General features: G+C 31.6%; 5 protein-coding genes and 1 long non-coding RNA gene across 6 annotated transcripts; 3 read left to right on the top strand and 3 right to left on the bottom strand.

Annotated features, from left to right (window-relative positions):
• Nucleotides 1–844: 844 nt before the first annotated feature.
• Nucleotides 845–3,858, bottom strand: LOC124931636 (protein phosphatase inhibitor 2-like). Its single transcript, XM_047472150.1, has 5 exons — nt 3,721–3,858; nt 2,857–2,927; nt 2,139–2,251; nt 1,428–1,610; nt 845–1,312 (listed from the first exon to the last, which is right to left on the bottom strand). Exons 2-5 carry the CDS (start codon nt 2,859–2,861, stop codon nt 1,086–1,088), a joined length of 528 nt encoding a protein of 175 aa, XP_047328106.1. The 5' UTR covers nt 2,862–2,927; nt 3,721–3,858; the 3' UTR covers nt 845–1,085.
• A 2,759-nt stretch (nt 3,859–6,617) lies between these two features.
• LOC124933026 lies at nt 6,618–7,939 on the bottom strand. Its single transcript, XR_007098806.1, has 3 exons — nt 7,783–7,939; nt 7,463–7,594; nt 6,618–6,965 (listed from the first exon to the last, which is right to left on the bottom strand). It is a non-coding gene; the product is annotated as an uncharacterized LOC124933026 (long non-coding RNA).
• A 663-nt stretch (nt 7,940–8,602) lies between these two features.
• On the top strand, nt 8,603–11,933 carry LOC124930802 (single-strand DNA endonuclease 1). Its single transcript, XM_047471160.1, has 13 exons — nt 8,603–8,832; nt 8,977–9,134; nt 9,256–9,317; nt 9,403–9,533; nt 9,605–9,656; nt 9,745–9,817; nt 9,891–9,964; nt 10,038–10,097; nt 10,172–10,422; nt 10,537–10,619; nt 10,737–10,837; nt 11,023–11,156; nt 11,334–11,933. The coding sequence occupies exons 1-13, from the start codon at nt 8,765–8,767 to the stop codon at nt 11,827–11,829; spliced, it is 1,743 nt and encodes a 580-aa protein (XP_047327116.1). The 5' UTR covers nt 8,603–8,764; the 3' UTR covers nt 11,830–11,933.
• Nucleotides 11,934–15,699: 3,766 nt separating this feature from the next.
• LOC124931150 (WD repeat-containing protein RUP2-like) lies at nt 15,700–17,062 on the top strand. The gene has a single exon (XM_047471546.1). The coding sequence runs from the start codon at nt 15,762–15,764 to the stop codon at nt 16,950–16,952; it is 1,191 nt and encodes a 396-aa protein (XP_047327502.1). The 5' UTR covers nt 15,700–15,761; the 3' UTR covers nt 16,953–17,062.
• Nucleotides 17,063–18,961: 1,899 nt separating this feature from the next.
• On the top strand, nt 18,962–20,902 carry LOC124931686 (pre-mRNA cleavage factor Im 25 kDa subunit 2-like). Its single transcript, XM_047472210.1, has 7 exons — nt 18,962–19,136; nt 19,243–19,288; nt 19,960–20,053; nt 20,158–20,231; nt 20,333–20,419; nt 20,545–20,655; nt 20,731–20,902. Exons 1-7 carry the CDS (start codon nt 19,018–19,020, stop codon nt 20,800–20,802), a joined length of 603 nt encoding a protein of 200 aa, XP_047328166.1. The 5' UTR covers nt 18,962–19,017; the 3' UTR covers nt 20,803–20,902.
• Nucleotides 20,903–21,230: 328 nt separating this feature from the next.
• On the bottom strand, nt 21,231–23,192 carry LOC124932780 (transmembrane ascorbate ferrireductase 1-like). Its single transcript, XM_047473458.1, has 4 exons — nt 22,996–23,192; nt 22,352–22,400; nt 22,084–22,283; nt 21,231–21,699 (listed from the first exon to the last, which is right to left on the bottom strand). Exons 1-4 carry the CDS (start codon nt 23,188–23,190, stop codon nt 21,391–21,393), a joined length of 753 nt encoding a protein of 250 aa, XP_047329414.1. The 5' UTR covers nt 23,191–23,192; the 3' UTR covers nt 21,231–21,390.
• Between the last annotated feature and the right edge of the window lie 1,737 nt (nt 23,193–24,929).

The following is a 24,929-nucleotide window of genomic DNA, read 5'->3' as shown; positions in this document are numbered from 1 at the left end:
TTACAACCACACAATTGTTTCTTTAAAAATTATTTTCAGTATTTTTTATCATCAATTTTCAAAGTAATTATCTTCAAACAATTGTATTTGACTTAATTATTTTGCATAAAATCAAGAATTTTTCTGACTTACAAAACCATTAATACTACATGCATAACCAAGTTCTGTATCAAATTAGAATTGAATTATTATATTTAGATATTTAAAACAAATCTTCTTTTAATTAACAAAAATACGTTGTTATTTTTCATTTAATAATAATATATATATACTGGGACCACCATGTCCATACTAAAACCATTGTACCATCTTTTTTTAGTGTGTTATTTGTCTTTTTCCCATATCAGAAAAAAAAAAAATTATGTGGAAACTGTAAAAAGGAAATTATTACCTATTAAATTTTTATATATCAAGAATATTTAAAATTTATAATAACTAACAGTCTAATACTTCTTAAGATAAATTTATGTCCAAGAATTTATTTGAGAGAACATTTTAAATTAGAAAATTTATTTAAAAAATATTACTTACACATTATAATTATTATATATAATTAAATATAAAATTAATGTAACGACAATAAATAAATAAATAAATAAGTTGTAATTATAAAATTAATTACATTAATTTAATTAATTATAATATTTTTTTATTTGAATTTGTAAATACAGTTTGTTTATTTATGTAAAATTGAAAATTTAATATAAGATTCATTTAAATGTATTTAAAACTTTTGGAGGAAAATTCAAAATTTTAAATGACTTGATCATGATAAAATATTTTTCATTTTATTGAAACACAACTTTCTAGTATCATATGCAAATGATTATAACAAAACAACCAATAAGAAAAAAATAGTTGATCTAGTTTATGATGATAAAATGATTCAATTCAATGAAAGAAACATCAAAAGGAAAAGATAACCAAGAAACATGTCAAGGTAAACCATATACAAACGCGAGAACATCCATCCGATGATTTCTTCTACTTCTTTTGTTTAGACAAAGGTTTAATTTCACGTTCAGTCAAAATGCTTTGAAATAGAATTTAGAGACCACAACCTCATAAATCCAAATTCAATCCACTTAAGCAACATGTTTAAACTGCTCTGGAACATGTCCACCACCATCTTCAATCTCAACATCTCTTCTTATTCTTTTTCCTTCACTTAATGATGATTTCTCATTCTCATTCCCATTCTCCTCGTCAGAACCACCCTCCAGTAAGGATTCTCTTCTTCGAAGTTCTTTCACTTTCTGGAATTCATCATAGTGAGCTCGTCTCTGCTGTTGAAAATTTGAACTGCTACTTTCTGTCTCAGAAAATTTGACAGGATAATAAATAAATAAAAAAGATGGTGATTAATGGTGTGTGTCGGAGAATGAGAATTTTCTGGGTGCAATAACAAAAATGACAGTAATTTGAACCTTCATCATCATCTTTATCTTGATCCATGGGGACAGTTTCATCATCTGACCATGTCCAGCCATCAGACTTGTGACATCTTTTCCCAGTAGAAGAAGTCATTTTGTTCAAAGCCGAACATATTGCTTCTGCATGCATGGCATCATCTGTGCAATCATCGAATCTACCATCCGGAGACAAGGAACCTGTAACACCATCAATTTCAGAGGCTAGTCAATTACTATTTACTTATTCAAATCAAATTTCTAAAGTTCTACATCAGGTCAGGCAGGACAATCTCTTTTAATTCATGTCCATTCTAAGGCCTTCTGAAGAGGGATTATTTGTGATTAATTCAAACAAAATAAAATACAATCTACTCATCATTTTTACCCAAATAACCTATGTCAAACAAGGTTAATTGGAAATAATCACTTAGTTATTCAAATAACCCTAGATCAAACAAGGCCATAGTCTTTCAAATGTATGAAGGTAGAGCATCATTAGAAACAACTGTCTTTGACTCCATGATCAATAGGAATTTTTCCAAAATATATTTCTACTAGGATTATATATGCAGAGCAAAAAAATAACTAATCCTCTAGTATCAATTCTAGCCCTTTGTAGCATCAAATCAATAAAGTGTGAAACTAAATGCAGAAATAAAACTTAACAAGGTCCCAAATGAAGCAAAACATATGTAGATAATAGATTGAATTCATAATTGAACTTACCATTGTCATCGTTCCAGGGGTGATATGGTGTCTTGGGTTCAGTTATTTTCTGCCTAACAGGTTTGTTTTTCTCAATATCCCCAATATTTGCTTCGTCCCATTTCACACGGCCCCTAGACATAGGAAAAAGCACTAGGTTTAGCATAACTTTCAGATTAAGGGACAGAACACAATTAATATCACAGAGCTAATACAGCCAGAAAAAAACAGTCAATTAAACATATGAACCAACACTAAGCATGCCATCTGTAAAAGGGTATAATATAATGAAGGCAGTGCAACCCACCACAGTGATGCTTAGTCAAATAGGAAATAAAAAATCTTCAAATGTCAGGAAGAATATCCAGATGGTTTTTGAGAAGGGTCTTAATCCCTAGAGATGCATACTAAATAAAAGAAAAAACAGTGAAAGATGTTGCTAAAAGCCTATACTCTTGACAAGAAATATAAGCGTGAAGTTGTTTTTTCGTGGGGAGAAATGCACCGGTACATAGTTTCGATAACATCAGCATATGATCCTTTACAAATTGCAGGTGATCATCAATTTTCTGGACACCCGACCAATGCAAGACTTGTAGATTCTGTAAGCTAATATTTATTATCCACAATAATTCATGGCATCTACAGCCTTTCCAAAATAATAACTAGTGAAAAGCGCTTTCTTCAGAGACCGGCAAAGTTAGCTGAAAAAATGAACTATAATTCAACATAAACATACTTCATAGTGTAAGATACGATTGGTTGTCAGTTCCCCCCTACTTATGATAGACGCCACCACTCCCTGTTACCCTGAAACAGTGACAAAGAAATTCTCACATTAAACACAAAATATTTGGCTTAATTTCTTTACTGAATGCTACAAAAACTGAACCACGATCACATTAGCTCAAATACAACTCAACTAAAACCATTTTCTGGATTATTTGGGATTAGCTATAGCCTATAGGGATACAGGATACTAAATCTTCCATGGTCTCAAATCTCAATCATGTGCTATATCTTGGTGAGCATTAAGTTGAACATTTTATTTGTAACTACTAATATAATCATGATGTATCCTTCTCCGAGACATTCCTTGTAAAACTGAAGCAGCAACATGTGGAGTCATAAGTGGATTTATTTTACATACATCATCCGCAACATGATTCATTTCAAATTTTAAACATTTGTCCAGCAGTATCATGTGAAATAATTCTAAAATGTTTTAACTAAACAGATTTTCAACTTAAGATCAATAACTTAGATTTTCATTATTCTACAAGAACAACATCAGAAAACTAATAGTTGCTAGCTGTTCAAAATCATATACATAAGCACAGAGCCATCACCAAGAGCTAGTTTGTGGTGAATTATTTGGGATTGTTTCCAAATAGACCACCCTCTCATCAGCTATCATTTCCTCAGACTCATATATCAAATCTAAAGTGGTACGTATCTATAATGAAAAATCTCGAAATCAGCAATATATTATGTGCAATCAATCAATCAATCAATCAATCAATCAAACAGGATATCAATCCGTCGGCAAGTTCAATCAAACATGCAAACTAGATTACAGGCAGCAGCAATATGAGGAACATACCTTGGAAAAATCTACACACAAAGTGGCGGCGGAGAGAAGATTTTCAGTTTGCTTGGCTCCTAAATTCCGACTTCTCGATATCTCTCTAACTCCGAAACTGCCCCTCTTTATCACTCAAACTACCACCCTGTCCTTATGAATGTTTAAATCCCTAGGTTTCACTTTTTTATTTATGTTATCCTTTATTTTTATAAAATGCTTAAATAATCTAATCCATTTTTTTTTATATGTACTAGAGCTGGATTATAAATAGAGACATTTTTATTTTTTTAATGTGTCAATTTGCACTACCTAATCCCTTAAAAGAGATATCATTTTTTTATTCTTTTTATCTCATAAACTGAGAGACTTCAAAAATAAAGGGTTAGATGAAATGAAAAGCAATCAAATTTGATAATAGTTGTACATATGTATGAATGAATTGCCACTCTAAACAAAATCCCAACTAGTTATGAAGTGGATTAGGACCCTCGGGAACCAACCTACGTGAAACCACCTTCATCGAGCCAGAGTTCTTCTTGGCGCGGCTTTGATCGAGTAGCGTCGTTGCAACCTTACCCACAAACGCCGAGCCTCCTTCTTTGGACATGATGATTTCTTTCTCGATTAATCTTCTGCAGGTGGACATGTGAACCATGAAGGATAACCCTAGTAAAAATATGAACAACATACAATTCAAATTTGGAGCTCTCATGTCTCAAAGCCTGCTAGCAGATGAATTAAGTAATGGTCAAGAGAGAGTGTTATTAATTTAAGTAGCTAATCTATCTACTTATAATGAGAAATCGAGCCTGCTGGGTTGGTTGTATTTTATTATTTTAATGGCTTAATATTAATTATTTATGGATGGGAAATACAAGTTTAATATTAATTGACCATTTTTTCTTAACCTAACATGCTGGATACAGTGAACTGGCATGTAGTAGTACGTAATAGTGATTTTATTTTCAACCATGAGCGGTTGACTTTATAAATTGTTGTTATATATATATGGTGAACTTAATAATAATATATGAACAATAAGTCAATAATATATATATATAATTAGCCGCCTTAAGAGAATAAAATAACAAATGTCATAAGTGCCATTTGGAATGCCATTGCAATTAGTGTCATTTATTCATGTTAATCAGCCTGCTCACATTTTCTTCAATTAAGATTATTTGAATAATATTTTAATAATTCTGTCTTTTCACTCAAATAAAAGGTAAATGGTCTAGATAGAAAAATAAAATAAGTTCGAAAAAAGATGAGTTAATCCTCGTTAAAAGTGTGTTTTCATCTATGCCACATATATAATATCTCTATTCATTCTCCCAAAGAGTGTGCCGATGAAAAAAAGAGAGAATAATGTGTAAATTTATATGAGAATCTTCTAATTCATCGTTTTGTCATCTACTTAATTAGTTGAGATGATGTTAAATGTTTTAAAGATCAAGAAAGTCTAGATATTCTAGATCTTATTTTTTTAATAAGGCTCTTCTATCAAAATGATGTAGTAGATTTTCAACGGAACCGAATAGTAATGATTGATGTGATTGGTTCACCAAAATGTCTATTTATCTAGTGAAGTGTATCATTTGGAGGGGAATTTATTCGATGTATAAAAGTTTCGTGAGTAGTCTAGATTTATTATGAGGGATGGTTCTTCGATTAGATTTTGGTATGACATTTGTTGTAGTGTCAAAAGTCTAGTTACAATGTATCATGAACTTTCTTACATTGTTATATGTATAAATATCATAATTAATGATATGTTTGATTCTCGATCTAGTAGTTTTGCTAGCCGAATTAGATATAAAAGAAGATGAAATATTATTGGAATTTCGTCCCATAATAGAGTTACTTTTGGTAGGACACAAACAAATGTCCCCGTTTGAACAAGACGTTATACGTTGACAAAATATGGATAATTTTCATGTGAGACATTGCTACAAGTTGTTCACTAAGATTATTTTATATAATTTGTGTTGGATAAACTTTGGGAGTCAAATATTCCATCAAATATCTCGTTTTTTGACGGAGCGTTATTCATGGTAAAATTCTAACGGATGATATGTAGATGAAATAATGTTATATTATGCATAGTCGTATGTGTCACGAAAATGTTAAATCAACAACGCACTTATTTTTGCATTGTCGAGGGGTGACTAATATTTAAGGTCTTTTGTAGAATATTACTGAAATTTATTGAGTGATGCACGAGTCTTTGGATAATTGCTGAAAAGTTTGGATCGATGCAGTTGATATGACAGACTTACATATTTTAGTTATCATCCAAATTATATTTTGGTGGACTATCTAATTGGGGAGAAATCATCGAATTTTCATTGATCGTAGTCGTATGATGCATATCATTCATAATATTATTATAATTCTGAAATTCGTATAGGAAAATTAGTAGAATCTATTTGATAGTTAATCGTTCTTCTAAAAAAATTTACGAGTTCGATAATTTATTAAGTACCGTTTATTTTTTTTTATATCATGCTTTTTCGTTGTTTTAAATGTTTTTTTTTCATTTTAATGTAAATAAACTTTTTTAAAAATAAAAATAAATAAATAAAATAATAAAATAATTTGTCTTTTCAACTATTTCCTTCTAATCATATCAAGTAAAGAAATATTTTATCAATATATTATTACATTCCATAATTTCAATTCAAATCAACTTATTATTTAATGTGAATCAGACCAAAGGTTAGTTAGCATCTTGTGCAGGCTGATAGAGTTTGACAATTACTTGTATCTATAATATTATAAACTCTACAATATATTTGTCATTCTCTCCCTTCCATTATTAATTTTCGCTTTATTTATAGAAAATATATGTTATCAATTACAAAATAAAATAAAATATCATAATTTGAAAGTCCTCTATTATTATACACCCCATCTAAATTTTAAAGTTGAACGGTTTCAATAAAACTAGATAAGACAAATTCATTATAAGGTTTTGCTTCCAAATTGAACAGCATACAACACCCTATTATTCTTCACATAAAATTCAAAGCTAAAACAAACTTACTGACATGAGCTAACAGTTCATTGAAATCTCAAATCTCTGCAATTTAAAACAAAGCTTATAATCTGAATTTTATTTGTGATCAAATGAACGATTTAAGATTCGTTCTCTTGTTGTGCTTCACGGTTCCTCCAAGGATTAAGGGCGTTTCGCATCGCCTGAGCTTCCTCTGAATTTTCCCAACTTCTCTTCTCCGATTCCAAAACTGTTACTTTGTCATCTGCGAGACAGCAAAGAGGGTCCTTCATCAAAATGTTTATCATTGTATATTGATGTTGCATCTGGTTAAGCTAGCTAATAAGCATTACGGGTTACAATTGAATCTGTACAGCAAATCTACTCTAAAACAAACAAACAAAGAAACAAAAAATGTTGAAAATTTAACTTGAATTCCCATTCAAAACAAGTTAAGCAAACAAGTTGTCACTAAAAAAATCATGTATTATAATAGTGAGAAAAACTCAAGAACAATATATAAGTCCTCTAGGCAGCTTCTCTTCCATGAGAGGTTCTCCATTATCATTCATACAACAAGTGCAGTTCAAAATGGCAAGTAATTGAAAGTGTAGTTCTTGCCCTAATTAATATACCCATTGGTCATTTTAGCTAAGTAGTTAGAATAACACTGAAAGCTCAAAACTTGATAATGAGAATGGAAAGAGATTAAAAAAAAATGAAAATTAGAGTAGGTAGATGGAGAAAGGAAGATTCTCACACAGAAACCGGTTTTGATCATGAAAAGCTCCATAGAAGCTCCGATAAAGGCTGAAACTGCAGCAACCTTTATATACCAGCCTTGATGCTTCATTTTACGAGATTGATTGATACAAATGTTGGTCGGTCGATCAACTGAAAATTGCACCCAACAAGATGCAATGTGAGTTTATGAGAAAACTCAAATTATCTATTATGAATTAATGCAATTTCACAAAGATTTCGAGTGGAGATCCAAAATCGCATTTTGAGACTAACCAAGCAATGTATGCTAATTAATAATCAAGGCATCAATCAGTTAGTTGATGAAGCAAGCAACTTACCAAGCAAAAAAAAGGTCGGTGGTCGCGAAGATTGCTGAAGCGAAAGCCCCTATTTCTGTCTCGCGGCACCGATCAGATCAGAGCCATGGATCATCAGATTCGGGAGTTGGACAATGGGGCGAGAGACGAACAAGGAACTTGGGATGGGCTGAAACCCCTCTATTTTTGACCCGGTCCGGATGAATCAGACCCGACCGCCAGCTACGTATATACCCAGTTTGCCGTGATTAGCCTGCTAACAACGTTATATATATATATATGTTTACTTTTAATCTATTCCTATTTAAATTTTTATTGTGAGTTAATTTTTCAATTATTTTATCATTAATTTTTAAAAATATCCTATAAATAAAAAATAATTACAAAATAATGTCAAATAAATATATAATAAATTTGTCAAAACTATAATTCAAAATAGATCTAGACTAAGCTGGTAAAAAAAATGATTAGTAATAATTTTAATAAACGAATAATTTTATAAAAAAATAAATTTAAGATAGTATTAATATATAATGATATAATAAAGTAAAAAATACTTACAAAACATTTATTATTAAAAAATTTAGAGATCACAAATTAAGGGTGTAATAAAAGTTCTAATATTAAGTACGAAGTAAAGTTAATTTTAATTAATTAAAGGAGCAAAATCATATTTTATTAGTGGGATGGCAAAAAATGTGGTCAGTTGTTAGTTAGAGGGGCAAAACTAAAATTAATTTAAAACTAAAATTTGAAAATTTATAATCACAAATTTGTATGAGCGTGTATGTTCAAATTCATGGTCCGATGTTTAACGTCTCCTCCTGCCCTAAAATAAGGACATTCAAAATATCCTCAGATCTGCTTCATTCGTCCCCTCTCTCTCTTAAGATACTCACCAACGTCTTTCTTGACATGGGTTTGACGGCAGAAGAGTTTTAACCGGGTAGAAAAGGCAGTGCCCCGAAGGAGAACAACTGAGGGCATAAGAGCGGGATAGGCTATGGGTGTAAAGAACTTATGGGACATCTTAGAATCTTGCAAGAAAACTTTCCCTCTTCATCATCTACAGTTAGTAATCTCACATTATTATTATCCATTTCTTCTATCTTCGATTATATATATCTTTCATGTACTGAAATCCAAAAGATAATTCTCGCATATATATTTATTGGGCTGTGTCAAAATTTGGAGCTTTTTTTTTGGGTGTCGCAGGAACAAGAGAGTGTGCATTGATCTCTCTTGTTGGATGGTTCAATTTCAAAATGTCAATAAATCTCACTCTGCCCTGGCGGATAAGCTTCATCTAAGAGGTCTCTTTCACCGCCTTAGAGCTTTAATAGCTTTGAATTGCAGTCTTATCTTTGTAACAGGTAAACCCATTTCTTCTTCAAATACTTAAGCTTTTGTTGGTTGGTTGGTTGGCCCTTGGTATGACTGTACTGCATCATATTCATATATTTTTGTTTTAATGGCGTCTGGTTTGATGCATAGATGGTGCAATTCCCGCTATTAAATTATCCACCTACAGAAGACGCCTCAATCTTGGTTTTGAGGTATGAGTGTTGATGTCATATCTTGACTTATCTGTTGAATGGAGTTCTTTATTTTATTAATTGAAATTTCTTAACCCAAGATTAGCCCATACAAGATGAAACAAATTCCCAGAAACGGCCTTCTTCTCTAAGGAGAAATGAAGGATCAGATTTTTCTCGTATGATAAAAGATGCTAAGCTACTTGGGCTGGCACTAGGGATTCCTTGTCTAGACGGGTAAGATGGATTTAGATTGAGGCTATTTTTTGTTAACAAAATTGAAGAAGAAACTAACATTAAATATTCAGGATAGAGGAAGGTGAAGCACAATGCGCTCTCTTGAACTCAGAGTCACAATGTGTAAGTAGTAAAACATGTATACATTTTTTTCCCTGTACCTGAAAGCTATCTTGTCTCACTATGATCATCTTTTTAACTATTCCACCAGGATGGATGTTTTACTACAGATTCAGACGCGTTTCTCTTTGGTGCAAGAACAGTATACCGAGATATATGCCTTGGTGAGTCCATCCACTTCTCTTAAGATTTTCATCATCTTAGATGCATACCATTGATTCATCCTTGCCAATTTAGGGGAAGGCGGTTATGTTGTTTGCTATGAAATGGCTGATATCCAAAGAAAACTCGGGTTTGGAAGGAACTCCTTGGTAAATTTTCTACTAATCACTAAAAAACTTTAGCTTAGTTATGATTTATTTAATTAGATTTGTGTGTCTTCAGATTGCCTTGGCGATTATTCTTGGCAGTGATTACTTCCCGGGAGTTCATGGCCTTGGTCCGGTAAGTGGTTTAATTTAATATTTGAAGTATTAAACATTTTGTTGAACTTATGGTTGTAACATTTTGAATAATAGGAATCAGCATGCCAGATTGTCAAAACAGTTGGTAATGATGCCATTCTCCATAAGATTGCAACAGAGGGGCTGTTAATTGGGAAGAAGAAGAACAAGTCAAAGAGACAAGAGGATAGTAGCAATCTGATATGCAATAATAACAAAGAGAATGAATCAAGCATCAATGGTCCTGGGAAGGAACAGTTAGAGAAAGTAATCAACGCATACATGAAGCCAAAATGCCACACTGCTGAATCCAAGGCTGTTCAGAGGTCAAGTATAGAGCTTTTCTAACTCTTTAGATATATGTTGCTGTTACTAAAGATTATGCTGATTCAACAAATAAAAATATATTGGGTTGCGATTGAGTTGTAATAATTATGCAGGGTTCTAGTTTCCTTCCCATTCCAACGTGCCAAACTGCAGGCGATATGTTTCAACTTCTTTGAGTGGCCCTCAGAGAAAACAGGTCTCTCATTCTATAATCAAGTTCTCGATTTTGTGCTGTTAGTTATATTTACCTTTATTAGTTAGAAACAAGAAGAGTTTCTCAGGGGTCTTTAGTCATTTTTAAAACCCTCTTCAGATGAATATATTTTGCCCAAGATTGCTGAAAGAGATCTAAGGAAGTTTGCTAATTTACGTTCTACATCAACCGAGCAGGGAGTTCAGCTACCACTTCACAAGGTGTACCTTTTCTTTATGGTTTCTGATTGTCTGAGAATTAAAAATAAATACTCTATGTTTCTGAATCTGAATTCGGATCCTGATCAAGATGAGAAACCGCCATATATATATGAATTTTGTTTCCAATTGTTTCATTCTTCAAACTACATTGGTTTGACTGATATTCCCCAATTGTTGTTGTGTAGATGCCAGTGAAATGCCCTGTTTCTGCAATAATCAAGCGTCGAATAGTCCAGGGAATTGAATGCTTTGAAGTTTCCTGGGAACAACGTGATGATGGTCTTAAAACATCCATAGTTCCAGCTGATCTACTCGAGAGGTAGTAACACAAACAGCCTTGTTTGATCTATCTAGGGCTAGTTGATTAATTATAATTAGGTGGTTATTTCTAAATAATATTGCTCATTAGGTAGTTGGTTATTTGAAATAAATCTTAAATAACCCACATCAAAACAATGCCTCGATTATTTAACTCTCCTATTTGTTTTCTGAATAGTGCTTGTCCAGAAAAGATTTTGGAGTTTGTGGAAAGTAGAGCTCTAGGGAAGAAACAGAAACCTAAACAACAAAGGGAAAAGAAGTCTGACAAGGTGGCACATGAGGATGTAGTCGATCTACAACTGAAAAATCTGGTTCTTGAAATTGAAAGAGATAGTGAAACAATTCAGACTTCAACTTTCGCTCGTTTCCCCATTGGAACTATGCAGATCAGACGCCCATTAGCAGATATGACCAACAACAAAATCACGTTTGGCTCCTCCCCCTCCAAGCCGACGATAAAGAAGGATTCTTCGTACGTGGACATTATCGATTTATGCAGCAGCCCTGAAGGGCAAGTAGCCCGGCCATGTGTTTCCAAACATGAACGGGCTAAAGTTGAAGTCATCGAGCTGATTGACTCGAGTGAGTCTGAAAGCGAGGCATTATCCCCCGAACATGCAAAGAAGGCGAGAGATCTGAGGTTGTTCTTAGGAAACATATGTGTAAGTTAACGTACTCATCCATATTAATTATTTTGAGTTTTTGATTCAGAAACAAAATGTGTCTTTCATATTAATGTTTTAAGTTCAAATAAAAAATAAAAATTATCTGCCAACTGTGATGACTATGATAGAAGGGCCAGGTGGATTGGGTAAAATTGAATCCCATAATAATGTGATAAGGAATCTTTTGTATATATAGTTGATGGAGACTGAAAACAACGTCCAATATATATTAGATAGAATATGACAAACAATTCTTATCCATTATCAATCACTTCATTGTTTAAATTTGCCTATCTCCTCCATTACCATGCATGATCTTCATGTCATCAAGAACTGGAAATCAAAAGGTAAGGTGTGGAATTTGTTTACATCTTTTCTTTGTCCGATGTTAGAGCCATGACAAATTATATGATTGTAACCTTGAAAAGGAATTGGGTTCATGAAAACTTGTTTCACTATTTTAAAAAAATGTATATTTTCAATTTAATATATATATTTTAAAATCCAAAATATTTCAAGTTTTAATTTCAGTAAGACCTGGTTCAGTTTTGGGATTAATGAAATAATCTATAGAGGTAAAAAATGTTAATTGATGATAGTTTTTTTTTTTTTTTTAAAAAAAAAACTTAAAAAGTATTGATATATATAAATAAAATAAAAAATAATAATTTATAATATAGAGTATTTTAGTATTTTAATTAATAAATTAATTGATTTGATAGATGAGAATGAAAGTGAAGTGATATTTAATTTTTGTAATTATTTGAATAATTCAAAACCGAACTAGGCCTAAGAATGTATTGAAGGACCGTGCAATTTTTTTCTAAACAACAAGCCTTTCTCTAAAAAGAAAAGAAACATCTTTTAAGTATTATGTATTATTAGACTTAAATTTTAAATTATTTTTTGTTGTTATTATAGTTGAAGGGGTAAGAGTGAATGTCTAATAGAGATAAAATGTAGGAATGATAATGGATATCCTATCCGTCAAAAAAATCATCCTCTAACTCTCATGGTAGTGAAATATTCGTCTCCAAATTCAATTTTTATTTTACTATCTGATACGTCGAGTGTTTTTTATTTAGATTCATTCCCGACTCGCCGGATACCTGATTCTCGACATGTACTTTTTTACCCGATTAAATATTTATAAGATTGTAGAGGTTAAAGAAAAATAAATATAATTAAAGAAAGTGTGCATAGGTGACCATAATCGAAGAATATAACAATTTTATTGGTAATAGAGTTAAAAAAAAGTTAATGAAAAGATTGAAAAAATTTTAAGTTAAAGATTGACTAATAGTAATGCACTAATGCATGATATAGAAATAATAATTTTGGGAATGTTTGGAGTGTGAGTAAAAATAAAATAAATGAAATATTTATTGTGATAATTGTCATGATTTGACACATAAAGGTCGCACTAATATAGTCGGGTATCGAGTTTAGATTTAACACGCTATTCATCCCCGATTCTGAGTACAATCATGTACCTTCTCTACTCTTTTATTTCCTACCACAGTATAAAATACATGAATTCAATTATCGGATATCCATGAGTATCGTATACATGTACCATTGTCATCTCTAATCAAAAGTGACAAATTCGGTTTTCAATAAACCATTTTAAACTTCCTAAATTAAAAAAAAAAATTGAAATATTAAAACATAAAATATATATAATAATAATAATAATAATAATAAAAAAAAAAGCAATTTGAAAGAGATACAAACCTACTTTCTTTTTTATTATTTATGATTATGCCTAATTTTTGTTAGTATTAATTTCATGCAAGTATGGATTCCACTAGCTCATCCATACAAGAATATACTCTTCTTTTTTTTTTCAGTTTTGAGAAATAATACTTCATGTATATATAAATCAATAATTTGTACAAGTTGTATCAATTATTGATTACTCAGAAGAAAAATAAATTGTGATGTACATACATGATGATGAGATGATAAAAAAGGAAAGTATATAAATATCTATTGATCAAATAAAGGTTGATAAGATAAAGAGAAAGGCTTTGGCATGACATGGTCCACGTAATAACCTGATGAAGAGTGGTGAGGATGGCACTTCATGATGAGGCACACAACCAAACACCACACCTTTATTCTTCCTACTTTATACTATTCAATATATTTTTATTAATTTTAAATAATATATTTTTATTATTATATGTAATTAAATATTCTATTATTATTATTATTATTATTATTATTTATAGGTATCTTTCTCCACCACATTCACTCTTAGTTATCATAGTAAACACTACTACATGAGATATATTAATCCTCTTCTCTTTATTGCAAAGTTTTATTTATAAAAAAATAAATTATAAAGTGATTTACATTATATGCATTCCTTAAAGTCATCCAATCAAATCAATTAATATGCAGATACATCATCTAAGTAATAACTCAGCATTTGAATAGATTGAAAAAATAATAAAAATAAAAATAGAGCCTCACTCTACATTCTATATTTGTATTTTGTACATGTCATTGTTATAAAAAAAAAGTTTTCTTGTTTAAAGGTTATGAGAAAATGAGGAATTTATATAAAAAAATTACTTAAAATTAATAATACAATATTTTTTTTAAAACAAATATAGAGATAATTTTGATTTAATTTTATTAATTTGATTGATGAGACTCATGAGAGATAGATAAAAAGATTGTGAGCTATTTAAATAATTTTAACTAAATAAGAATTTATAAAATGAAAAGTTGGGGCTAAATATTATTTTAAAATAAATAATTGTAATAGTTTATGTTTTATACTTAAAAATCATAAAAAAAAATTATTGGAATTACTAAATTAAGTGAAATTGTCCAATAATTTAATTATTATTTTTCCATAAATGTGACACTCTATTGGCAATGATGATTTGCTTATTTTTGAACATATTAGTTGAATACAAATAATTCCAAATAATAATAGAAAACACAAAAACAAAGAATGAAAAAGACAAAAAAAAAGAAAAAGAAAAAGAAAAAAAAAGAATATAGTTGTGGATCATAAAATCTTCTCAAATAGAATTTTATCTTGATTCGTTCCATAAACAAATTTTTTTATCAAAACAAATGGTAACTAACCTATTATAATTTGAGTTTAATTTAAATCCTTATTAAATTATTGTTCAGAATAATACTATATAGAGTTTGTTTATGACTTAGGCTTCTCGTTTTGATCAGGTTATTTAAATAATTTAGAGGAAGAAAATAATAATTATGGGTGATGATTTTGAAAAAATAAGGATATTTTTTTAGTAAAAAGATTTAAAAGATATTCATATATATAAATAAAATAAATAATAATAATTTAAATAATGAGTATTTTAGTATTTTGGTTAATGAATTGATTGATTTGATTATTAAAAATGGAGTGATGTGATAATTGATTTTGTTGAGTTATTTGAAAATTTTGATTAAGATCCAGGCTTATTAAACAAAATATGATTTAAGGTTTTTTTTTTCAACTTTTACATTTAATTTCATAATTAGTTTTTTTTAGTAAAAAATGTTAACTTTTGGTTGATTTTTGACACAACCAATTTATTTTGGTATGAAATTGCAATTTAATTGTATTATAAACAATTTTACACAAAATAACAATCTTATTTTGAGGTAGATGAGATTGAATTTTGATAGTAACAAAGCCACAAAGGGACATGGCATCTATTTAATTAATTAGCAAGATTGGCAGGTATCAAAACGTGGAACTTGGATGTTCTTTCTTTAGTCGACCAGAAAAATAAAAATAAAATATCAGAATAAAATAAAATAAAATAAAAATGTAACACCTCCTTGAGTTAGCTAGGATATAACATTTAACAATATATTAATAAGTTAGCCAAGACATTTTGCAGCCTCTCATTGGCCACAAATCTTAAAGAAGATCTATCTAACAACAGAGTAGTTCCTATGAAATGAAAGGAAATGAGAAACTTTTTCGCCTCTCCCTCTCTAACCTTAATGAACTAAATCCATCAGAATTACCGCCACCATTAGATTTACATGTACTAAACGAACAAAAAGATCAAATCTTTGTCGATCAAGATCAAGAACCAGCCAGAATTGAGTGGGATTTCTCTCTCTCCGCCGTCGTCTCTTCCTCTTCCGCCGCCGGCGCTGTCTCAGACACGCTCGGAGTCGTCGAATTTGACCAATCAAATACCCTCTTTGCCACCGGTGGCATCGCCCGGAAAATTCGGGTCTATAACTGGACTTCTCTGTCGACCGATGTAAACGCACCCGAGCATGCCGGCGCGTGCGATTACTTCATCTGCACTCCGGCGAAGCTAAGCGGTTTACGGTGGAAGCCTCAGTCGTCGAGTCGGGTTATCGGATCGTGTGACTACGACGGAGTTGTAACCGAATATGACCTCGAGAAACGGGTGCCGGTTTTCGAAAGAGACGAGCACGGTGGTCGTCGGGTATGGGCAATGGATTATTCTAATTCGGATCCGGTAATAGGCGGGTCGGCTTCCGACGACGGGTCAATGCAAATGTGGGATACACGATGCGAGGGTGGGAATTCCATCGCGATAATCCGACCCGGGAATCCGAACTGTAGCTCGGTTTGTTCAGTTGAATTCGACCCGTCATGTGGGCAATTGGTTGCCGTTGGATGTGCTGATCGGAAGGCCTACGGGTTTGATATACGTAAACTGTCGGAACCGGTTTTCCGGCTCCAAGGGCATAACAAAACGGTGGCTTACGTAAGATTCATCGATAATGAGACGATAGTGACGTCGGGTACTGACGGATGTTTGAAGCTCTGGCGCACAGCGGATCAGAGCCTGATTCGGACATACGTGGGCCATGTTAACACCAGAAGATTTGTGGGCCTATCTGGATGGAGAAGTGGTGGGCTATTGAGCTGTGGGTCAGAAAATAATAAAGTTTTTGTGTATGATAAAAGATGGGGCGAGCCCATTTGGTGTAACGGCATTGGGACCGACGACCACCACGGCGGCGCCGCCGCCTTCGTCAGCTGTGTCTGCTGGCGGCAGACGACGGCAGCAGCTGAGGATCAATGTACGCTGGTCGCCGGTGGATGGAATGGTGTTTTGCATGTCTATCAAGGCAAGAGAAAAATTATTCATTCACTAAACTAGCTATATAGAGAGAGAGAGGGGGTAATATTATTTATTTTATTTTCTACATTAATTTAATATGAAATCTATAATTATATATGGTTTGTTGCATAAAATTAGTTTCACTACCATGAAGCAATTAGTTATTAATTCATTACATGCTTACACATTATTGTATCTTTGCTATTTAAATAATATTATACCTAATTTTTCTTTTTAAATTTGTAGGAAATTAGAACATACCCATATTAATTGTGGACTTCAACTTATTCTTGATTACTAGAATAATCTTCATTTTAACTTAAGACATTTTAAATGAGAATCGAACATTTATTCTAGTGAGTTATTTATTCAATAACTTTGTGCTCATTAAATTAGGTTAAATTGGTAAAGAAAACTTATTATATTGTTTGATTATAGATATGAGAGTATATATTTTTATATGATATTATATAGTTATCATGTTTATTTTTGTGTGAATTATATTAGCAATAATGATTTTTTAATAGATTTATGTAAAAATGGGAAACCAGTACGTATACTATATTTTATATAAATATGAGAATGATTGATATTTGAATTCTGATCGGTTTGGTATATTGCAAACTGCAATCCTTTGGATGGATGATTTTGTGATGATAAGGGTTGGTTTGTTTAGGTGGTATTTGAATCAATTTAAATTATTTAAAAATTATATTTAGTGTTAATTTTGAGAAAGTAAGTTTTTATGGTAAAATATTTAATGGTATTATTGATATATATGATGAAATATATGTTTTAAATGAAATAATTATAAAAAAAATATTTTAATTAATGAATTGAGTAATGTAATATATGAAATAATTTTATTTTATTTATAAAAATAACAATTTTAAAAAATAAAATATTGAAACATAACTATATTGGGAAGAAGTCACTTACCTCTTGGTAGTTGATATAATATAATAAGTTTGGACTATTATATGATTTAATTTGAGATAATAATATTAATTGTTAGTATTTTTATTTTTTAGAAACACTTTAAAAATAACAAACATTTATACTATATATAAATACCTTTAAACCACTCTTATAAGGAGTTTACGTTAATTATTGAAAATGTGGTATGTATAGACTGATTTTAAAGTCTAATATTTCACAATGAGATAACATATAAGTTACCGTTATAATCAACCTATTACCGAATTGTTTTAAAATTTTATGTGCTGCCAACCTTTAAAAATAATTGAGAAAGCTAAATATTAAAATTTAATCATATTTTAGTTACAATATTGTTAATACATAATCGAGTTTATATATTAGATTGTATTAACTTGATTAATGAAAATCTAGTTAGTGGGCAACAATAATAGAATGATAAAAGACAAATATAACATATAAGCAATAATATTTAGCTCCAACCTGAAGATGCTATCAGAGAATCGAGAATTTGATAAACAAAAAATAATCACTGACATTTATATTTATTTATCAAAATTTTATCTGTTATAACTCTAAAATTAGAAACCAGGGTAAGTAATCTATTGATTTATGATGATAATGAAAAGTTCTCATTCAATTTCAGATTCTTGAAGTGTTTGGACACGTTGAGTGGATGAAAGTGTTTTGTGTGTCGTTTTTATACGAGTAATTTGTGGAGTGTAATATTATTGACACTCCTCAATATTCATACATTATAGTATTGAAACTATTTAAGCAGCTCGTTCCTGTTTGGAAACTTCACTAATGAGCTAAAGTTGTGTTTTTGGTTTAATAATATTTATTCATTTAAATCTAATGACTTAATAATATTTGTTTATTTAAATCTAATTTCAAAAGAGACAATACTTTTTCTTTACCTTTCCATAAAAAACGGGTCAGAACCCTAGAGTAAAGATTGATGGGTATCATTTTTAAGGGAATTATCTTAAAAGTTGAAAGTACAAAATGAATATTTGGCAAAAGAGTAGGTGCTAAATGTATGTTTTGCACATACTTGAATGAGAATTGGGTCGGGTCTTGATCCGAAATATAATATTCGGAAATGCTTCCTAAAACCTCTGTTCTCCCCTGACGCTCGCGAATTCTAGGAGACCGAGAAGAGAAAATGGTGTCTTCTCCGGTGGTAAACACCTATCCACTCTCGAGCTACACATTCGGGACGAAGGAGCCAAAGTTGGAGAAGGACACTTCTGTAGCTGATCGCTTAGCTCGTATGAAAGTCAAGTAAGTTCATCTCTGCGTGTAATTGAATCAGAAACCCTAGATAAAATGCTTTAACTCTCAGATTCAACCCTAGATGTATCATTCTATACCTTTTCTTAATTGGCAGCTATGCGAAAGAAGGCATGCGAACCAGTGTCGAAGCGATTCTGCTGGTAATCTTCTCTCCCTTATTGAAAGACTCAAAAACGACTGATTACAAAACCTATTTGTTCACATTCAACTGATGTTTTTCGACCTTTTCTTCTTTATGAATCTTATTCGTGATGAAGCTTTGAGTTACAAGGATCTGAACATCTGTAATATAACACAAAGTATTACTTCATGAAACATTATACTTCATACTCAAGTATTAAATTTCCATTAGAAAGGATGATATGAAGGTACTAAACCTATCCCAGCACAACCTGTTTAAATAATCCTTGTAAATGATCACTTGAAATATCCTTAAAACTAAATTGTTTGGAACTTAAGGAACAGTACTTACTATATTGATTGGCATTTTATTATTTGTATTGCTTGTTTACAGACGTCTTCATTATTCATGTATGTGATGATCCTGGGGGATCTTTTTTCTTCTATATAGCTACTGATGAATACAAGATTATTATGAGATTAGGCTTGAATCTGATATTTATTTTACTATATTTGTAAGTGCTTATGGACTTATGCATGTAGATTTCTGTCTGTGTGACCTTCATCTTCGTGTTCAGTATGAACTTGTTTTTTTTTGGTAGTATCTGCTTTATCCTACTGTATGTAAAATTGGAAGCATTAGCACTCATTTGTCTCATGATTCTTCAAATGGATGGCTTAATTTTGGCAGGTTCAGGAACATAATCATCCACACGTCCTCCTCCTGCAAATTGGAAACACATTTTGCAAACTTCCTGGTGGTCGCTTGAAACCAGGGGAGAATGGTAACATCAAATCAATACTCTTTAGTTAAATGGTGATGGGAAAATTTTCAGAGCTGCCACCTGCCATGTCATTTTTGGGAATTCATTTGTTTTTTTGGTTACAGATATTGAGGGTTTGAAAAGAAAACTTAATAGCAAACTTGGTGCAACTCAACCTGGTCTTGAACCAGACTGGCAGGTATTATTCTCTGTTGTAATTAATTGTTTTGTAATAGTTTGAATGATCTTCCTTGTAGTTTTTTCCCTTTCATTAAATACGGAACTGCATATTTGCTGCAGATAGGGGAGTGTGTGGCCATGTGGTGGAGGCCTAATTTTGAAACCATAATGTACCCTTACTGCCCTGCCCACATTACGAAGCCTAAGGTAAAATGCAGCCTGGTTTCGCACACTCATCCTATTATACATATTTGTTGTTTTGTTGTTATATCACATTTAGATTAGACTAAGGTTGCTTTTTGCACATAACGTTTATATTTTTGGTTATGCAGGAATGCAAGAAACTTTTTGTAGTTCACCTTTCTGAGAGGGAATACTTTGCAGTGCCTAAAAACTTGAAGCTTCTAGCTGTTCCATTGTTCGAGCTCTACGATAATATTCAGGTTAGACAAAAGCTTAAGTTGCTGTATCTACGATAATATTCAGATATAAATGCTGATAATGATGTTGGTTTGCAGCGATATGGGCCTGTTATATCTACAATCCCACAGCAGTTGTCTAGGTATCACTTCAACATGATCGAGAAGTAAATTTGTATGTTTTTTTAGAGTTAACTGCCAAACCAAATCAAACTGGACTTGACATTTGTGATTTTAATGTTTTAGAGCTCAACTTTCTAGTTTTCCTTGATCTCTATAATGTTGGCCGGAGCTTCTTTCACAAAGACAATGTAGTTAAATGTTATTTCAACATATATAAACTTGTCAAGTATCATATCAAAACTCAAATGATTTTACTACCTTAGATGTGTTTTTAACAACTTTTTATATGAACCAAAAATAGATAAAGGCCTAAATTTGATTGATTTTGGGTTTCGAAAAGTTGAATTAAATAATATTAATATTTAATAAAAATATTTTTTTATGTTGATGGAAAAATTGTAAGGATGATTTTTTTAAAAAATATTTAAATAATTTTTTTTCGAATAAGGCCCAATTAATCTCAAGTGCTTCAGTCTAAGAATATAAAAACAATCTAACCTTTGATCAGCCGCCTTAAATCTACTGATCCCTTATATTTGTAGTCAAAATTATCTCATTCATATACAAAAGAAGTGTTTTACTTATCCTCCCATTCATATACAAAAGTGTTTTGAAATAAATGGTATGAACCAAATTTCAAATTACAGAGTAACTGTAATCTTCTTCCACTTCATGAATTGGCTGAGATACTGCAGCAACGAGGATAACAAATATGCCAAATAATATAGTGACAATGGCTGTGAAGTTGATGAGAAAGGCCTCAGGTCCGAATTTGGCTAATCCAGAATTCTCGAGAAACGTTAACTTCTCCAAAAACCCTAGAGCAGCCGTGGAAACCGCTAAAAGGAATACAAAACTTCCTACTAGCATGTGCCAAGGAAGGGACTCAGCCTTGATGCCAGTAGCAGCCCCGGGATAGAAAAACACCACGAATCCATATATCCACTGCCAATTGAATAATAAAAAAACGTCACTTTAAAAAGAAAATAAATAATATTTATAATATTAATAATATATATATATATACATACTAAATTATTATTATAACATAAAGTTGATATGGCCGAGTTGGTCTAAGGCGCCAGATTAAGGTTCTGGTCCGAAAGGGCGTGGTTTCAAATCCCACTGTAAACATATATTTTTGTTCCTTTTTTTTTTTATAAAGAATATTGACATTATACCTAAATTTGTTTTACTAAGTAATCTCTCATATTATATGAATCCACATCTAGACTAGATACTTGACAATAGTAATATTTTGTTTTAAAAACTGCCAAGTAATCTTATGTTATTTGGATGTACATCCAGATTCCAGAATAGAGTAGGTACCTGAAGACCATAGAGGATAATGACTACAAGTCCAAACCACGAGTGGGAGCTGTATAAATTGGCAATGTTGCTCTCATTGTGATACTTAAAAGCAGCGTAAATACCAATAATGCCAAGCATGAGAGCTATCCCATGTAGAAGAAGATGGATTAGTTTCTTGGTTTCTTTCTTCAGAGCTAAAGCCCTGTAGCTCATTATGGCTGCAAAGAACCAGAAACAATAACAGGCATGTAATTGAATAAATATATATATAGATACAAAAATATACCTTCACCACCAAGAATGATCAACCCAATCAACATCAAAACTGGATGAATCTGAGAAGGACCCCAAAACACAAAAAAAGAAAACAATGTTAAATCACAACAAATACTTATTATAAGGACACAAGGCATTTCAAAGACCATTTATTAGCACTTTGTTTGGTCCTGAAACCAAAAAATGGCAATATTATATTTGGCTTGTTATTTTTTTTTTGTGTGACCGGTTTTATTGTGCTGGCTAGCATGACCCTCAGCCAAAAAAACAAACAAACATTAAACTGACATTTTGTTTAAATTTGAGAACAATTGAAACATTTATACACCTTGAAAAAACTACAATGGATTCAGATGATCGAGTACTCAAATTACTATCATCTTATAAGAGTTGTTTTTTCTAGTTATTTATGAAAGAAAAGCTATTAGCTTGCAAAAGAAGGTCATATAAATGACATCAAAATTCAGTGGATAATAAACAACAGCTTCGAACATTTTTAGACTGATGAAAGCTGTTGGATCATGGATGCAAAATATAACCCACCAAAGTTTCAACAACCAAAAGATAGATGAAAGAGGAAAGAATACATAAAAAATGGAGATTCAAATAGAAGAGAAGAGAATAGATTTCAATATATAAAAAAAGAAGACTTACATTGAAGATAAGAGCTTTGTTTGTAGATTCCCAGGCTAAGCCTCCCCTGAAATGTATGCACCAGACGAGAACCATAACAGTGCCGGCTACGGCCAGTACATGTGCAATCATCGACACATGCAGTGCCTTAAGTGCTCCACCCATTTCTTTAATTCTCTCTCTCTCTTCTCTATTGGCTATTTTATGTCGCACCATTATAATCTGTCTCTTAAATAAAACTGTCTACTTTTCAACATCTGGTCAAATTCTGATACCCCTCCATCTCCATCTATCTGTCTCTTGTCGTTGACCGTTAGATAAGAGTGTATTTCCAAATTAATATTTCTTTCCCATTGTAAAATAACGTTTAACTTTCCTAGTTTCGTTTGCAAATTCCCATTCTTCACTGGATGACAAGCTTTTACACAACCCATTTTGTCAATGATGTCTAAAATATTAAGAATTTGGAGTTCCATCTAGTAGGACAACTAAGAACCAAAATTTTAACATAATTCATAGGATATTATGTCCGATTTCCTCTCTTTTGTCAGTAGTTGGCATTCAGACTAAATGATAATGTTGAATAGATACACAATAGTGGGGTCTTATTAGATATGGAAACTCCCAAAAATAGGGGGGAAATTGAGGAAATTGTCAGTTAAAAAATGGTTCTTGATTGTCATATTAGATGAAACCCTGTCATCTTACTGTTTCATCTACCATCTTTATGCTTCATATATCCATAGTGTACAAGGATGAGAATTTTATAATGAAGTTTGTAATATAAGATAATCATTGTTACACCCAAGTTTGCCTTTTTAAAGATGTGTCCAAGAAAGTTACACGCATCCAGTCTCACCAACCAACCAAAAACCATAATCAGCCCTTAAATGAGATTCAAGTTGGTATCTTTATAGTCACACTGATACCCTTCTTATAAACCTAAAAGGAATTTCCTTGAACTTCCAATATTAGATCGCAACACACAAAAAGATGCCTCTCATCTTTAGTCATTCATCTAAAGTTATTCTCCATGACCTACGAAGAACCTCTTTATGAGTATGCATATTATTTCCAAGGAAAAAAACAAGGATGAGAAAACTTGTAGACGAGCTCAAAGTTGGCCCATGTTACTTAAGTCCATTATTATTTGTGGGCTCTTTATGCCAGGGGGAGAGTAGAAGACCAACTATGATTCTTCACTTTATGCCCATAGAACTTAGAAGGGTACCCTTAATATTTTCTTTTATTGTTTTTCTAATTTCTCTTTAAAATATGGAAAAACAGAGTATAATAGACTAGAGTAGATCTGCAGTTGACTAAACATACACAACTTAACCATTATCGAAACACCACGCACTTCCAAATGTAGTAATAGTAACACACTGTACAAGTTTTATTTATAACCTATATTGATAATGTTTTATATTATTCACAAGACAGAGAGCACGTGGTTTCTCGTGAGCCGCCGGGGAATACTATTTCCGGACACCATACAACCATGTCCAGCAATAATGACTAACTAATTTATTATATGAGTTGGCATTTGCCAACATAACAATTATAAAAAGGATTCCAGATCTAGGTCTTTACAGAAATTAACAACACAACATTAAGGATATGTTAGGTCTAATCATGTATATGTATTTATAAATTCATTAGATTTATTTATTTATCTTGTGTAATTTAGGGTTCTTATTAGATGAAGGTTTAACCAAAAACTAGTATCAGAATTATAAAGAAGCTTTCTTGTTTTATTGGTTAGGTATAAGTTTATTTAATGAATCTGTAAATCTACTCCATCCATCCATCCATCCATCCATCCTCCAGAGTCCAGATGAAGCAACGAATCAGATTCCTAGCTAGGAAAGAGTGGGTAATTAATAAACTGGGCCAGTCTTCTGTGTTTACAGATTATTTTATTATTATTATTATTATATACTCTCTAACTACCA

The sequence above is a fragment of the Impatiens glandulifera genome, chromosome 3, assembly GCF_907164915.1.
Source record: "Impatiens glandulifera chromosome 3, dImpGla2.1, whole genome shotgun sequence".
Taxonomy (NCBI): Eukaryota; Viridiplantae; Streptophyta; class Magnoliopsida; order Ericales; family Balsaminaceae; genus Impatiens; species Impatiens glandulifera.
The sequence above is the reverse complement of the archived record's forward strand: the minus strand, read 5'-3'. Positions and strand labels throughout refer to the sequence as shown.

Bases quoted from the DNA above. Each gene is read 5' to 3' on its own strand.
- LOC124931636 (XM_047472150.1), bottom strand. The intron at 1,611-2,138 runs GTAAGTTCAATT...ATGGTGTTACAG, and splicing joins CCCCTGGAACGATGACAATG to GTTCCTTGTCTCCGGATGGT. The intron at 1,313-1,427 runs GTTCAAATTACT...TTTCTGAGACAG, and splicing joins AGATAAAGATGATGATGAAG to AAAGTAGCAGTTCAAATTTT.
- LOC124930802 (XM_047471160.1), top strand. From the start codon at position 8,765: ATGGGTGTAAAGAACTTATGGGACATCTTAGAATCTTGCAAGAAAACT. The intron at 9,657-9,744 runs GTAAGTAGTAAA...CTATTCCACCAG, and splicing joins TGAACTCAGAGTCACAATGT to GATGGATGTTTTACTACAGA. The intron at 10,620-10,736 runs GTCTCTCATTCT...AACCCTCTTCAG, and splicing joins GTGGCCCTCAGAGAAAACAG to ATGAATATATTTTGCCCAAG.
- LOC124931150 (XM_047471546.1), top strand. From the start codon at position 15,762: ATGAAAGGAAATGAGAAACTTTTTCGCCTCTCCCTCTCTAACCTTAAT.
- LOC124931686 (XM_047472210.1), top strand. From the start codon at position 19,018: ATGGTGTCTTCTCCGGTGGTAAACACCTATCCACTCTCGAGCTACACA. The intron at 19,137-19,242 runs GTAAGTTCATCT...CTTAATTGGCAG, and splicing joins TTAGCTCGTATGAAAGTCAA to CTATGCGAAAGAAGGCATGC. The intron at 19,289-19,959 runs GTAATCTTCTCT...TAATTTTGGCAG, and splicing joins GTGTCGAAGCGATTCTGCTG to GTTCAGGAACATAATCATCC.
- LOC124932780 (XM_047473458.1), bottom strand. From the start codon at position 23,190: ATGGTGCGACATAAAATAGCCAATAGAGAAGAGAGAGAGAGAATTAAA. The intron at 22,284-22,351 runs GTATATTTTTGT...GGTTCTTTGCAG, and splicing joins GATCATTCTTGGTGGTGAAG to CCATAATGAGCTACAGGGCT. The intron at 21,700-22,083 runs GTACCTACTCTA...TTCAATTGGCAG, and splicing joins TTATCCTCTATGGTCTTCAG to TGGATATATGGATTCGTGGT.